Source organism: Siniperca chuatsi, linkage group LG14, assembly GCF_020085105.1.
Source record: "Siniperca chuatsi isolate FFG_IHB_CAS linkage group LG14, ASM2008510v1, whole genome shotgun sequence".
NCBI lineage: Eukaryota > Metazoa > Chordata > Actinopteri > Centrarchiformes > Sinipercidae > Siniperca > Siniperca chuatsi.
In genome coordinates, this window is record NC_058055.1 from 544,603 (window position 1) to 560,326 (window position 15,724).

Sequence of the window (15,724 nt, forward strand, 5' to 3'; positions counted from 1 at the left end):
TGGAGCTTGTTTGGGGTTAAGGCCCAAAGGAACCTCATGTGTATGGTACATGACTATGTGCCTGATCAGGCCATAGTCAGGGGCTAGGTGTTGGGGTCTAGTGAGCCTGCTACTTCTTCCAGCCAGCGTTTGCAATCTGCTTGGAGGTTTTTACCTCCTTCTGTTCTTATTTTTATGTTCTTTTGAACATATACCTCTTTCATAGTTTAGATAGCAGCTGGCCGGACATAACAGCAAATCTACTCCATCTACCCGACATTACATGCAGCACCTGAGACACGATAAAAAAAAATATACTTCGTAGTGTTTTGGTAACTTTAGTTTAATGACTTTTTACCTGCTGGTCGAACTAATTTTACGACTATAGTTATGTCATCAAGTGATGAATGCTATCAGGTTTTAACCTTTACGGGTTGGCCTGTTTAGTTCTTATCCTGCCTCGTACTACAGTCTTTTTTTGATTATTGCCGATCAATATTTGAGCAATATCGGCTGATACACGACTGAGATTGCTCAAAGACGATCGGCAATCAGAATGGCAAAAAATGCGATCGTGGCATCCCTACAAGGCAGTATACAGTTTATGCGGATTTTCACACTGCTATGTGTGCAGTCAGTGTTGTCTGAAAGCCGTCGATGGAAACGTTATGGTCCGGGATATCCTGGTGTAGCCGTGTCTCAGAGAAGCACATCAAACTACACTCACGGAACTCCGTCCATTTTATTCGCTAGTGAGCTCACATTGCCCATGACGAGAGAAGGCAGACACGGCTTAAATGCTCTTTTGTCTGCATCCCTCTCTCTTCCCTCGCCGCTTCGTTCCACCTCTGCATCCTCGGTGTGTCCTCCTCCAGATCTCAGTGGGGACATCAGTAGTCCTGGGCGCCATGCTGCTCGGCTTCAGCGCGATCAGCTGTTCCCTGGTGTAAACAATGTGGCCAAACAGCTGATCTGCAGCGGTGCCCCGACCGAGTAGCAGAAGAAGAAGTTCCACTGTGAAAAAAAGTACCAAAACACTTTCTACCCTCATTTTCGTAAAGAGCGTAGTTTAAATTACACTTACAAGTTACTCAAGTTTGGAAGAAAAAGGAAAGTTAAAAGTTGGAAAAAGTAAGACGACGAGATGGAGCTACGGCAACAGGCAGCATGCGGGCTGGCGCTGGCGCTTGCGCACATATTAGTTTTCTTGGTTCTTTGGATTTTGCTCATTTCCTCCTGTAACTTGGATATGGTTTGCTGCATCCCTGCAGCAACTACTCCATGTTCGAGGCAACTGGAAGTCCCCTCTGGCTCTTTATCTACTAAATGCTCCACAATGTTTACCAGCTAGTCTCAAACTGTGTCTTTCTGCTGTTTGGTACTGGGCAGGTAGTGAACAATGGGTTTATCAGAGCCTTTTCACTGAAAACAACTGCCTGCTACTGCTGGAAACGAGGTTGATGAGCGCAGTGTGACTGAACCAAAACAGTAAAGTAGTGGGCTGCAAAACCAAAACAATTACACCGTGACCCATTTTAGGAATAAGAATAAAAATACTGATTATAGCTGCTTTAAATCTTTTCACATGTGGAAAATAATTGAAAACATTTTGAGATAGTCCCCACCACCAGGCAGGGTGGTGATCTTGATGTTGCTGTGTTATGAATATTCTCCCTACTCTCCCTGATATCTGGAGAGCCTGTGTGGATACAGACTGACAGTCACTGTAATATTATACTGCTATGAGAGAATGCATGATACTATATGATAAATTAATACAAAGATGAATGTGGATAAATGCTAATGGTCTTTCTGACTACTCAAAGCGCTAAAGTCACAAGGCATAAATTCAATAGTCCTGACAGAGAAATATCATATCATATAATTTAAAATATTATCCTTACGTTAGGAATGACATACAATAATTCTAGTATGTAGCATCAGATATGTTCAAAGTTGCCATAGGGATATTATAGCATATAAAGGGCCTGAAATGAAAAACTATGTGAACTAGTGCTTCAGAATTTTTTTTAACATTCAACTGTCTATTGTATACAGTGTTACACTACCTCATACTGGCTTTATTTTTATGCAGTCCTGCTGAATAATATAACACATCTCCTGCTGCTTTCACTTTCACTTTCACTGCTGGATCACACCGTGAAACGAGAGGCCTGAGTGTTCTTCTTGTGTATGTTTGTCTAGATGTATGTAAACAAGCCATGCCAGGCGTTGGCTACACCAGCATCTATTCCACTGATCAGAGAGAGTGATCTGAGCCAGGCTGATGATGAACCTCTGCTATCCTTCACCTCTGGCTCTTTGACCTCCATGACCAAGTAAGACTACTAAATCACTCAGAATCATGGCTAGAACCACACTAGAGTCACAGAATTCCAAGTATGTTTACACATACAAGGAATTTGACCCCGGTTGTTAGTAGCTCTCAATATTCTCACACACAGTGCCAAGAACTATTAGTTAGAGGTCTGCAAGCCCGTCGGGCCCCAACGGTGAGTCGATTCGGGCCAGGCTTTTTTTTTTATAAACTGGACTTGGGTCAGACTTGGGCTCATTTAACTTCTGTCCTTTCATTGTGCCCATATACGTGCAGAGCACACATAGGCCACTGTATAAAATATTGTTATAGTGATAATATTCTAAATATTATACATATTCATTTTATTCACGTGCATTACATGCATTTTATTCACAGGCATTGCTTATTAATATTTGTGGGCATGATTGTCAAAATTTACCTCTTAGGCTACATCCACACTACTACATTTTTGTTTTAAAAAGCATGAGTTTTGCTAAGTTTAAACCTAGTGTCCACTCTACTGCTGTGTTTTCGAGCCCCAAAAACAGATATGTTTGGAAATGCCACTGGCCCCTTATTTGTTTGCATTCTAGTCTTGAAGGCTTTTGGAAACAATGACATCACGCCCCTATCACGTGTCCCTCTCTTTTAACTTTCAACAACATGTGTCTGGCCAAATTCATTCCTGTGGCAGTACACACGTGCCCTTAATGAGCATAGTGCCTCAAAATTCTCTACACTGTTCAATTCTCCTGGCAATGTGTTTCCTGACTCCTCCAACACCAACGATTTGGTTGATTACTTTATCTACCTGTGTTCTTCAACCTTAGATCTCATAGCTCCTCTGAAAAATAGACCAAACTCAAAGACTAGAAAACAGCCATGGTTAAATGACAGTATTCAAAGCTGTAAAAGGAAATGCAGAAGAGCAAAAAGCAGACGGAAGAAATCAGGTCTTCAGGTCCACTTTGTGGCTATGAAAGAGTTATTACTCCTTTATAATAGGATGGTGAAGGATGCAAGAACATGTAATTTCTCTGCAATTATTTCTGCCCATCAGCACAACCCCATATTCCTATTTAAGACTGTGGATCAGTTAGTTAACCCAATGCGTAGATTTAAAGGTAAGTCAGTGTATATTTAAACAACAGAGATGACTGAAGATAGCACTTTTCCCGAGTGGTAACGCCGGAGACATCTACTGTAGCCCTCGGGGAAGCGACACGTCCGACCCTGGGCGGACTGCTAAGATCCAGGCACGGGGACTGGGGAGGTGTGTTCTGGTCTGGTCCGGTCCGGGTGTGGCGGTGTATTGTCCTGGCAGCGGATCCGCAGAGTGGAGTGGACTGTATCCGAGTGGTAGTGGCTCGTGAGGTGTCGCTGGTAGAGCCGGGGAGACAACTGGCTAGCAGGCAGAGCCGGGAAGACAGCTGGGAGGGTGGGTGTCTAGCCGACAGGACAGGCAAACAGGTTGTCAGAGATCCAGAAGGAGAATGTGACTGTGATCACCAGCGAGGAGCATTTTCTGTGACAGAAGCAAACCAGAGTTTACACAAACGAGGTAACTAGACAGCGCTACAAGAGTACTTAGCTGGGTGAAGCGGGGAGCCGTTATGTAGAGTCGTACAGAGACACGCTGATAATGTGGAAGAGCCAGGTATTTATGCTGTGGAGACTGATGAGTAATGGGCGTCAGGTGTGCTGGTGATCAGCAGCAGGCGGGAGACCAGGGAGCCAGACCAGGAGACACATACACACACACACACACACACACACACAAAACTCGAGACTAACAGAGGACACACAAGGCACACAAGGAGAGGAAAATACACCAGAGCCTGCAGGGGTTGTACGGGCATGGTGGCAGACTATGACAGCTCAGGGATTCTTTGAGCTATTTTTCTGCTGTTACTCTGCCTGAACTAACAGACATCATGTCTCTTATGAGAGTATCCTCCAGCCCTCTGGACAAAATCCCAACTAGGTTTTTATTGGAAGTTATGGATTGTATTGTGCCCCATTTGCTAACTATTTTTAACAGCTCGTTGTCTACTGGCTGCGTCCCAGATTACTTCAAAACTGCTTGTGTCCAGCCAGTCCTAAAAAAACCTGGGCTTGATCCCACCCTCCTGGGCAACTATCGTCCAGTCTGGCTTTCGTCAGCACCACAGCACTGAGACAGCCCATCTTAAAGTCACTAATGACCTTTTAATGACACAGGCATGTGCTCAATTCTTGTGCTGCTGGACTTAAGTCACTTAATGTGTGGGAACCCCCTCAGGACCCTACAGAGAGGAGGAAGGAGAGGAGAAATGGGCTGGGGGGGAGGTTGCAGAATACAAGAGCGAAAGAGGAGGAGATGGGTTAGGTAGGTATTTATGGAAGTGCCAGAAGTGGCATGGTTGAGGTGTGGTCCTGCTCCTGAAACTCTGCTAGATAGCTCCAATCATCACCACCATCAACGGGATACGTTTAAATGATTTATTGATGACATAAAGATTGTGTGGGTGGCTTGACTCGCTGTTCACTTGGTTGGCTACTATGTGTGGGGAAGCTTCGGTGGGGAATCTGCCGTAGCCACGTAGCACGATGGACCCCCAGAAGCCTCCACTTATTTTAGATGAGATTGAGCAGATCTGAGATCTTTGATATCAGAACGAATGTAGCGGTGATACGCTTGGGAGGACCATTGGCCCCATTTATATGAAGTGCTCAGGAATGCCATTGTGGGAGGCTGAGGTAGCAGCTCCTATCCTGAAGGAGTGACCAGAGTAATGGACAAGGAGAATATGTGGAACCAGAATCAAGTAGCTGCTTGTCCAGACTCTGAGACGAAGAGAGGTTCTGACGTGGTTATGCTCTGGGATTTCTGGAATTACAAGTAGTTTGCAAGTGTCATGAAAGGGTTCAGCAGTGATTGGACCTTGAAGTAAAAGATGGGTGTAGGATGGCTGGATTGATTAGTTTTGGTTTGTTTTAGGTAGAATACCATGGTGTCGTCTGAGAAATGTGAGAAAGTCTGAAATGCAGGCGTGACTGCATGGGTCGAAGTGAAGGGTAGAGGTGGTGAATTCAGAGCATCTGATCTGTTTACGTAGATTGGAGGGAACTGGAGAAGGACGGGATATGAAAGTGTTAGGATGGCGAATGGGAGGAGTAGCTGTAGACAGGGTGAAGTTGCTGGTTGCCTGCTGGGCTGGAAAGTGTTGAGAAGGAAGACTGAAGTAAAGAGAGGAAGGGAATTGCTGCTGTAAGGGCTGTGGAGGAAAGCTGGGTGCTGGCATCCCGGTGCCGGACGCTCCAGCTGACATGGGCTGGTGGGACTGGTGGAGTTGAGAGACGGAAGATCCTGGCATCCCAGAAGCCCAGACTAAAGCCAGTTGCTGTGGTTGAAGGAAGTGAGCAGCTGGGGGCGCTGGCGTCCCGGTGCCAGGAGCCCCTATTGGAACCGGCTGCAGTGGTAGGATGTGGGCAGCAGGGGGCACTGGCATCTTGGTGCCAAAAACCCCTATTGGCGCTGGCATCCCGGTGGTGCTGGCATCCACCATGGCCATGAGGGACTGACATGAGAGTGTTGAAGTGGATTCCTTTGTCCTTAAGCGCTTTTTGAAGTGAAACTACAGAGAAGATTGGAGTTTTTAAACTGCAACAGCTCCTGTATTTTAATGACAACATGAACATATTCTATATCAGCATCTACAGTGAAGCATTGTGCCCGATTGTTGAAAAAGGGTTTCGATACAACTTGTAGTTTTTGAGCTGAGAGAGTATTTTCAATGATGAGTGCTACAAATACTATTACCCATACTGGTTATTATAGTGTTCTCGGCCCAATTGTCCGGGTCTAGAGTCCCATCAGCCAACATCAGAAAAACTCTGCTTACATTTCTAACTTGCTCCAGTTGTCATATTTTGAACACCACAAACAAAATCTACATCAACGCGTTTAGCAGACTCTTTTGGTTCTGATGATCATTTTACTTTGGGGATTGGACTCACGGTCTTTGTGCTAGAAGCAGGGGTTTGAGAGCTAAAGCTGTTGTCTGCCCCAGGGGTGTTCATAGGATTTGAGGACATTGGGGGCTTAGCCCGGACCTCTGTAAAGGAGTCTGAGGGGATCCTCTCTCTGAATTTGTTTTGATAAACAATATTATAAGCAATATTTTTATGCGTTTTTATGCACTGTAGCACTTCATTTACATTTAAAGTTCATATCTTAATCATTGAAAAATGTAAATGTGTACCACAAAAACTGTTGTTTACTTTCCAGATTAATTATGAATTGTGATGTCAAAAATATTAGTATTTGTTAGTAATTAGTATTAGTACTCAGTAGAAACAGAATACTTTACAACTGTTATCATTAAACATTTACTGATTAGAGTTGAGAGAGAGAGGGAGAGAGAGAGAAAGAGAGCAAATGTAAATAAGGGTGAGCATGAGACAGTTCTGGTAAGCCTCATTTGCATGTTTTGGTGTACGTTGTATTATTCGCTTGAACTTTCAAGTAAGGTTGCAAAAAAGAAAGTAGTGGTTGTAGTAACTAGTTAAACTTTATTGAAGATCGGACCAAATTTTATGGATGAATTATGCATAAATGTAGGTAATTCCAAAAGGGTTTGCTTTCTTTTTAACTGCACCGTATTATATGTTGACAATTTCTTCGGCAAAGCCTTGTGTTGCTCACGGCAGAAAAGGGCATTTTCGAAGATGAGTGGCGCCAACACTGTTGCTTGTAGGGCTTCGGGTGTTACCAGATGAACGTTGCCATTACATCCGTCGTCCGGTCACTCGCGCTGCTGGACTCATGCATACAGCCTTTTTGTCCTCTCCTGGCGTGATGCGTCGAACAGCGACTTTAAGGCTGCTCTGCACAGCCTTTAAGGTGACTTGGCGCAGGCATCGGTGGCAGGATACATCCAAAATTTCTTCAGAAATGTTCTAGTTCTTAGTTCTTATTCTTCTGGATTTGTGCGAAATTCGGTTTGCACTATCTATTGTGATAACTCAGTAGATGCAGAAAATTTGGTAATGATTGATTAAAGTAGGCATAGCTTACTACAACAAAGGTACATTTTTAGACATTTCACATTCCAAACTCATTCCAAACATTACAAAATCAAGAAAAATTACTGTACGTCCTACGGAGCTGAAATTCAATTCAGAAGTCTGTCACTCTATATTTTTCAAAATATGCAAAATCAATTACTATCTATGTCTCCACAAGTCTTCATTCAAATGCCACTAAAATTGACGCAGATATTCTCTAGATGGTAGACGTCAAGTGTTTCAAATAGTGGTCAGAATGGTCAAACGGTGAGTCCGCAGTGATATTCAACATCTTGCTGTAATTTGTACAGTACGCACAATATTTTCTAGTGCTGAAACAAGTAGTCTTAGGCCTAAGTGCCTTTTTAGAGCTAAAAATCATACACAAATATCTTCCAAATAATTGCTGTGTAATCTTAGGAACAACAGTTATTGCAATGCATGTTCAGGGCTTGCCATTAAGCTTGTTCTGGTAACGACTGGAGTTAAGGACAAGTAAGTAAAAACAGATCGAGCATAATTACAAGTTGCTTGTCCAAATATATAAATAAATAAACAAGCAGGCTATAGACGTTACAGCAGCAACATGTGAGGCACACTGACACATTGGGGAACAGGTCTGAACAGCCAACGCGGTTGTTCCCCATATGTTTCACTCGAACGATAAGACAGTATATGATAAGGCATTTTACTTCTCCGACCAAAAAGTTTTCTTTTCCCTGGACAAGTTATAGCGTTAATTGTCAAGAACTGCATGTTTCACTTAAAAGCTTTGAAGCTAGCGAACTGATGTTAGCTAACACATTAACCCAGCCAACGTTAGCCTGAAAGCCAGTTTCATTCATTCATTTATTACCGCAAAAACTGAAAACAGGATGCCCACTCTGACTTTCTTCCCTGAGAGCTCTAGCTCCAGCTGACACAACTACCCTTTACCCCACTGAAAGACATCAGAACTGGTTACGGCTTTTTTTGGGGGGGGGGGTTGACCTGCCGAGTGAAATTGAGAGGATTTGAGGACATCTATAGGCTGAAGATTTTTTTTTCTTTTCTAAGTATCCATAAGGATGGGCAGCGGTGAGCGGGAGGTTTGCTGTTTTAATGAGTACAACAGGGGAGAACTTGCTGGAAAAATAAAATAATCATTGGGATTTCACTCTAAAAGGGGGTACTGCCGGTAAGTGGGGTTTGCAGCGGAATTATGTGCGTGTTTTTGGTGGATTTTACAAGATGAACTGGGCGTGCACGTTTGTGTTTATTTGCTGTGCTGTGCTTATAACTTACTTCACAGTACAAGCAGCCATTAGCCGCCAGCTTGTGCTGCTAGCTAACGCTAGCTGGCAACAGTATCAAGGAAAAACTTCCTTTTAAGAGGCAGAAACCTTGAGCAGAACCAGATTCAGGGTGGGCGGGCATCTGCCGCTGCCGGTTGGGGTGAGAGAGAGAAAGAGAGAGCAAGAAAGACAGAGCAGGAGGTAAGAGGCCATACAATAGCACAATATGAATTTTAAAATAATACTAATTTAATGGTAGTGGTAATATTAAGATTAATAAAATAATAGGAATAATAATGATAATAATAAGACTAATAATAACTTTAGTAGTGGTTGTCAAGCAGGAACAGAAGGTGCCTTGCCATCATAGATCCAGACTCTGCAGCTCTGGAGGCAGTAATACCTGCTGAAAGTGACAGAAGGAGAGAGAAGAGAGATGAGAAAGCTCAAAACTATGGGAGAGAGAAGATACTGAGTTAGTAACATGCATTAATGGGATATGAATGCATACAGATGGAGAGGGAGAGGAGGAGAGAGGAAAGAGGTGCATCATGTGAAGTCTCCTAGCAGTCTAGGCCTATAGCAGCATAACTAAGGGATGGTTCAGGTCTCACTTGAGCCAGGCCTAACTATAAGCTTTATCAAAGAGGAAAGTCTTAAGCCTGCTCTGAAATGTGGAGATGGTGTATGTCTCCCACACCCAAACCGGGATCTGATTCCACAGGAGAGAAGCCTGATAGCTGAAGGCTCTGGCTCCCATTGTACTTTTGGAGACTCTAGGAGCCACAAGTAACCCTGCATTCTGGGAGTGCAGTGTTCTAGTTGGGTAATAGGGTACTGTGAGCTCTTTACGATATGATGGTGCCTGACCTAAGGGTGAGGAGAAGGATTTTAAATTCTATTCTCGATTTTACAGGGAGCCAGTGCAGAGAAGCTAATATTGGAGAAATATGATCTCTTTTCCTAATTCTTGTCAGTACAATTGCCGCAGCATTCTAGATCAACTGGAGAGTCTTGAGGGACTTACAGCATTTGGGCAGCCTGATAATAAGGAAAGCAAAAATCTAGCTTAGAAGTAACAAATGCATGGAGTTTGTGCATCATTTTGAGACAAGATGTGCCTGATTTTTGAAATGTTACGTAGGTGAAAAAAGGCAGTCCTTGAAGTTTGTTTCATGTGGGAGGACAAATCCTGATCAAAGATAACTCAGAGATTCCTTACGGTGGTGATGGAGGCCAGGGCAATTCCATCTTTAGATAACATGTCTTGGAGATGTTTGGGGTACAATAACAATAACTTCAGTTTAACATCAGAAAGCAGGAATTGCAGGTCATCCAGGTTTTTATGTCCTTAAGGCATGCGTGAAGTTTAGCTGATTAGTTTCATCTAGCTTGATCAATAGATATAACTGGGTATCATCTGCATAACAATGAAAGTTTATGGAGTGTTTCCTAATAATATTGCCTAAAGGAAGCATATATAAGATAAAATATAATTGGTCCAAGCACAGAACCACAGAACAAATTGAGATCAATCTGATAGATAGGACTTAAACCAGCTTAGTGTGTTAAAACAAAACATTCTCACAAGACAAAATTACGGAGTCAGAGCATGTCATTGTTGCTGAAATGCATAAGGTCAATGTACAGTTCAGATTTTTACTGTGTACTGCATAAACAGGGTTCTTTAGTGCAATGAATGCTGGAAAAAATATTGTATGAGAATATAATAAGTTTCTTTATGTGCATCTATTGATGGAGATAATATGCACAGAATATACAGGTTGCTTTCCAACGTAAGGATATTATATATTACACTAACATATATAATTACACTAAGATGATGTAGTATTGCAGGGTTATTGCAGAGGAACTGTTATGGGACACATGAAGTGTTTTTTTGCCACGTGTGATTTTTTTTATTCTTTTTAGTTTTGTTGTTTGCAAAACTATTACACACTTCTTCTGGTGCTCTGCCAAAAAATGCTAGGCTAAGCAGCCACTGTGTGATACTTATTTTATAAAATAATAATTGGAAAATATGTCAGTCAAGTTATTAAGACCCTTTTCCTTTTTCTGATATCTTATACTCCACAGAAAGTACTATACCAAAAACCATGACTGTAGGATAAATGATTTACATTAATATAATCTACACAGTAAAACAACATTATAATGAGCCAAAGGGGATCGGGAATAAAATAATATGACCAGGAATTGGACAGGAGTATTTGAAACTAATGGCATTTTCTTGAACCCAGAGATATTTTATTACATTGATCACCAAATTGTGTGCCATTGTGTATTTCAGTTACAGCTGGAGGGGCTCAAGGGTGACAGTAAAAAGAATGAGGGACCGTCAGACAGCCTATTTGGACCTGCTCCTCATAGAACAAGACTACTGCAGGTGAGAAAGAACAGGATGTGTGTGGAAAAAACACTTTTTTGGTTGTGATTTTGTTAACTTGTATGGTTGACAGTATGGATTTTGCTAAAGTAACAACAGTTTATACTTGTATTACGTTTCTGAGATTATAACTGCCACCCTACCAATCCCAACTTGATCAATCTGTTGATGCAACACATTTGAGCATGTTCCACAGCCAAAATGAATTAATTTGAAACAGCGAAGCAACACATAGCTTTGATAATACACAAGATAAGATCAAGAGCTTTATTCATCTTGAGGGAAATTGTTGTACAGCAGTTGTTGTACAATGTAGGAAACAGGTGCAAATATATAGAGTGAAAATATAATATATCAATAAGGTGCAAATCCAAAATATACACAATGCCAAAAAATCTAAACAGGTAAATGGTAAGACTCATAAAATTTAAGCTGGTAAACGATAAGGTGCAAGTCCAAAATATACACAATTATAAAAATATTAACAGGTCAACGGTAAGGATCATTCTTGATGAGTTGCATATAGATAGGTATGAGAAGTGGCATATAGCTATATATGTACAATATCAAATCTTAAATACAGGTGTATATAGTTAATTTGGAATGTTCATGATTATGTCCATGATATTGCACATAATGTCCCTTCTAAAAACCCTTCTACTCCACCCGCGATTTTGTTTCATTCATACTAGTCGTGTTTACATTCCACCACAGACCAACTATAGGAGGCACAGTGCCTGTGCAACAAAGGTAATCTCAGCCATGCACTTCCCAAATACAGACAGTTTATTAAATGCCAGACCAGAGAGGAGAATATTTTGGATCACTGTTACACCACAATCAACAGTACCTATCATGCCATCCCACACGCTGCACTGGGTCTGACCATATCATGGTCCATCTGAGTCCTGCATACAGGCAGAAATTAAAGCTCTGTAAACCTGTTGTGAGAATATCAAAGCAGTGGAACAGTGAAGCTATGGATGACCTTTGGGCGTGCTTGGACTGTACTGACTTGGATGTTTTCAGGACTGCTACCAATAGACTGGATGATTTCGCAGAGGTTGTGATGTCATACATCAGCTTCTATGAGGACTGCTCTGTACCATCATGGGCGACTGTGGATTGGTGGAAGAGTGGGTCGTCCATCAATCAGAAGGTCGGCGGCTTCCCCCAGCCCACATGTCGAAGTGTCCTTGGGCAAGACACTGAACTCCAAATTGCTCCAGAGGGCTGTGCCTTCGGTGTGTGAGTGTGAGTGAATGATTAGTTAATTTCCTTGAACTGATGAGCAGTTGGCATCTGCCATCAGTTTATGAATGTGTGTGAATGGGGTGAATGGGATATGTAGTGTGTGAAGCGCTTTGAGTGGTCGGAAGACTAGAAAGGCGCTATACAAGTACAGTCCATTTACCATTTACCATGACCAGGGTGAATTATAACAATGACAAACCTTGGTTCACAGCTAAGCTCAGACATCTACTGTTAGAAAAGGAAGAAGTGTTTAGGAGTGGGGACAGGGACAGGTTCAAAGAGTACAGTACAGGGGTTTTTGGGGGGTGGGGGGTGGAGCTTTTTGCTTTTATTTGATAGGAACAGCTGAAGAGAGAGCTGAAGGAAAGGAAATGTGGGAAAGAGAGAGAGAGGGGATGACATGTAGCAAAGGGCCACAGGCTGACTCAGAACCCAGCTGTGGTAAGGACTTAACCTTGTATATGGGGCGCACGCTCTACCAGGTGAGCTACTGGCGTGCCTGCAAAGTACAGGTTTAGCAAGGCACTGCGTGAGGCTAAACGACTGTGCTCTGAGGAACATCAACACCAATTCTCAGCCAACGACTCTGTTTCTGTCTGGACGGATCTCAGACAGCTTACAAACTACAAACCTAAACTCCACTAACGACTTGCGCCTGGCCAATGACCTGAATAAGTTCTACTGTTGTTTAGACTCCATGGAAATAACGCTAACACCTAATGTTACATCCAAATTGTGATGGCTAGCATTCGCTAAATCAAAACAACTCAACCAATTCAATTAACACTTCAAAGCTTGTTTTGGGGTTTTTTAGCTCCGCATTTAACACCTTAGTGCGGTTCCTTTAATGCCAATTGAATGTTCCAGTCTCTGTAATAGGTTGTGATGGTCAATGGTTTTTGAATTGTTCTTATTTTCCCGTATTAATGATGAGTAATAAGTTGCTCTGGCATTACAGAGGGTCTTCCTATATGTTGTATGACTATCTTGCCAGACTAAACAAGTTTCTTCCAGATTGGTGGAACGCCATTTCCTTTCGAGGTTTTCACAATGTTTGCTGTAATTTGTGGGTTTGGGATTTATACCATGGAGCTAACCTTCTTTGTTTTATTATCTTCTTTTTTAGAGAGACAACAGAGTTGAGTTCTATGGAAAGTTTTTAAATGTACAATTTCAATGCCATCTGATATTAAATCGTTTACTAGTACAGCTTTAGATGACAGAGTTCTGATGTTGATCTGAAGAGTCCACATTTAATTCTCCAATTTTGTTGTATTATTACAGTTGTGTTCATTTTTATTAACACAACTGCAATAGTACAGGATTAGTTGCAGCATTCTTGTGTGGGAGAGGGAAGAAGTTTTATTGTCCAGTGTCAGAGGTTGAGGGAAAGTGTTTTTTCCTGATTGGATTTTGGTTGATGTTGCTGTGAAGACGTTAGTAGCAGTTTAATAAGTAAGTAAGTATGCTCTTTATCCTGAAAATCATAACAGCTATTTTAATGAATTTAGACTATAATTTGTCAACAGATGCGACTCTGATAAGAGAATCAGGTCAGAGAGGACATTTAGGTCAGTGCACATAATTGCGTAAAGGTCAAGTAGAAAATAGTCATTAGCAGAACATCCTTGTCTTCATATGTCAAATCGTAATGATGATGATGATGACTGAGTTAAGTATGATGACTTGGGTGGTCATATTTCCAAACGGGAAACAGCAGTGCTGGTTGCTGTTGCTGTAGTGATTGCTGCACATTGTCACTATCTGCTTGAAGAATGCTTTCTGATCTCTGTGGTTGCTTATGAATATTTTGGTGTGTGTGTGTGTACTGTACATAGCCAGCTGTTCCACCCACAGCTGTTGCAGCTGATGGCAGTGAGTCTGTCTGATGACCTCCAGAGGACCAGTCTGGTGTTTGAGCCTGTCAGCATCGGCACTCTACACAACCTGCTGCACAACAGGGTAACAAAGACACACCTGGAGGATTTTATAGTCCATTCACACATATATATTATATATATTACAGAGTACTTAAGTTATATGTGGGGTTTTTTTGGGCCTTTTTACCTGTGCTTGACAGCTGACAGTGTAGAGATAGACAGGTATTGTCGGGAGACAGATTGGGATATGACATACAACAAAAGGCCCTGGCTAGAATCAAACCAAGTTCATTGTGGTTATATGGTATGCACCTTAACCATTAGGCAGGGGCACCCCTTATGTAGGCTTTTTAGCCACACTAGCGGCATGGCTCTGGGGATGGCAATGTTGGTCGTCAGTCAGACTGAAATATCTCAACAAATATTTGATAGATTGCCATGTAATTCTGTACAGGTATTAATGGTTCCCAGATGATGAATCCTACTTACTTTGGTAATTCCCTTACTTTACCTCTAATGCCACCATGAGGTTGACATTTGAGGTTTTGAGTGAAATGTCTCAAACTGTTGAATTGATTGCCATGAAATGTGGTACAGACATTCAGGTACCCCTAAGGATGAACTGTAATAACTTTGGTGATCCCTTAATTTTTCCTTTTGCGCCATCATCAGGTCAAATCTCCAGTACTTTGGTTTATGACCTGCAAATATGATGACATTGCCATCAGCCTCAGCTGTACTTTGTGTTTAGTGGTAATTAGCGAGTGTTACCATGCTAACACACTAAACTAAGATGGCAAACAAGGTAAACATTATACCTGCTAAACATCAGCATTGTGAGCATGTTACAATGCTAGTATGTTATTGTGTAAGTTGCATATTGAACCACAACTGGCTTCAAATTAGTTGTGATGCCACAAAATCATCTTGTACATACACATCTTAAACTCAGATTTAAAGTGAGCACAAAGAAGCTTTCCCTAGTCAGCAGATTAATGTGAAAACTTAGCTGTATTATAGTGTATTATATTTTGATTGGCTTAGTACTTCTATTCCTGTGTACACTGACGTGATAGTGAGCAGCTGTAAGGAAAGAGTTTACCTTCGGTGATCCATAAAGTATTTCTGATTCTGAAAACAGCCTTCTAGTGCACATACATCATTCTGCACAGTGAAGCTCAAACATCCAAGTAAAGTAAAAATAAAATAAAATAAGCAAAACATATTTTTGAGTGGATGGGGACTTTAAATTTACATTTCAATTATGCTGTCTAAAACAATTATTGGCAAAACATGTAGAAAATGATGTGCCAACTAAAATGAAATTATTCTCTTTAAATGATCAATACATCATTGAATGTTTAAATTGGTTTGCAAAATACTGTCATGAGGTAGAGCCTTCTCTGCTTCTTTTAGTATAGCAGATAAGCAAAAAAATCTTTCCAATCTGAAAAGAAGCACCAACATTTAACTGTTTCTACCTCTTGGGTCATTCTTTTGAAAAATCCCATTAGCCACGTAAATTTCAAAATGGCAGATGGCTGCCATTTCGGCCATTTTT

At 41.6% G+C, this 15,724-nt stretch overlaps 1 protein-coding gene across 9 annotated transcripts in view; it reads left to right on the forward strand.

Moving 5' to 3' along the window:
- LOC122888243 (inactive serine/threonine-protein kinase TEX14-like) overlaps positions 1-15,724 on the forward strand; it is an 83,177-nt gene that overhangs the window by 14,851 nt on the left and 52,602 nt on the right. For 8 of the 9 annotated variants that reach the window (XR_006380667.1, XR_006380666.1, XM_044222415.1 and 5 more), the window contains 3 exons: positions 2,185-2,318; positions 10,934-11,029; positions 14,122-14,245. Coding sequence is in view for 7 of the 9 variants with exons in the window: in XM_044222415.1 (XP_044078350.1) it covers positions 2,185-2,318; positions 10,934-11,029; positions 14,122-14,245 (354 nt within the window). In the remaining 2 variants the exon portion in view is untranslated. The remainder of the gene's footprint in view (positions 1-2,184; positions 2,319-10,933; positions 11,030-14,121; positions 14,246-15,724) is intronic. The other variant, XM_044222420.1, reaches the window with a different exon arrangement.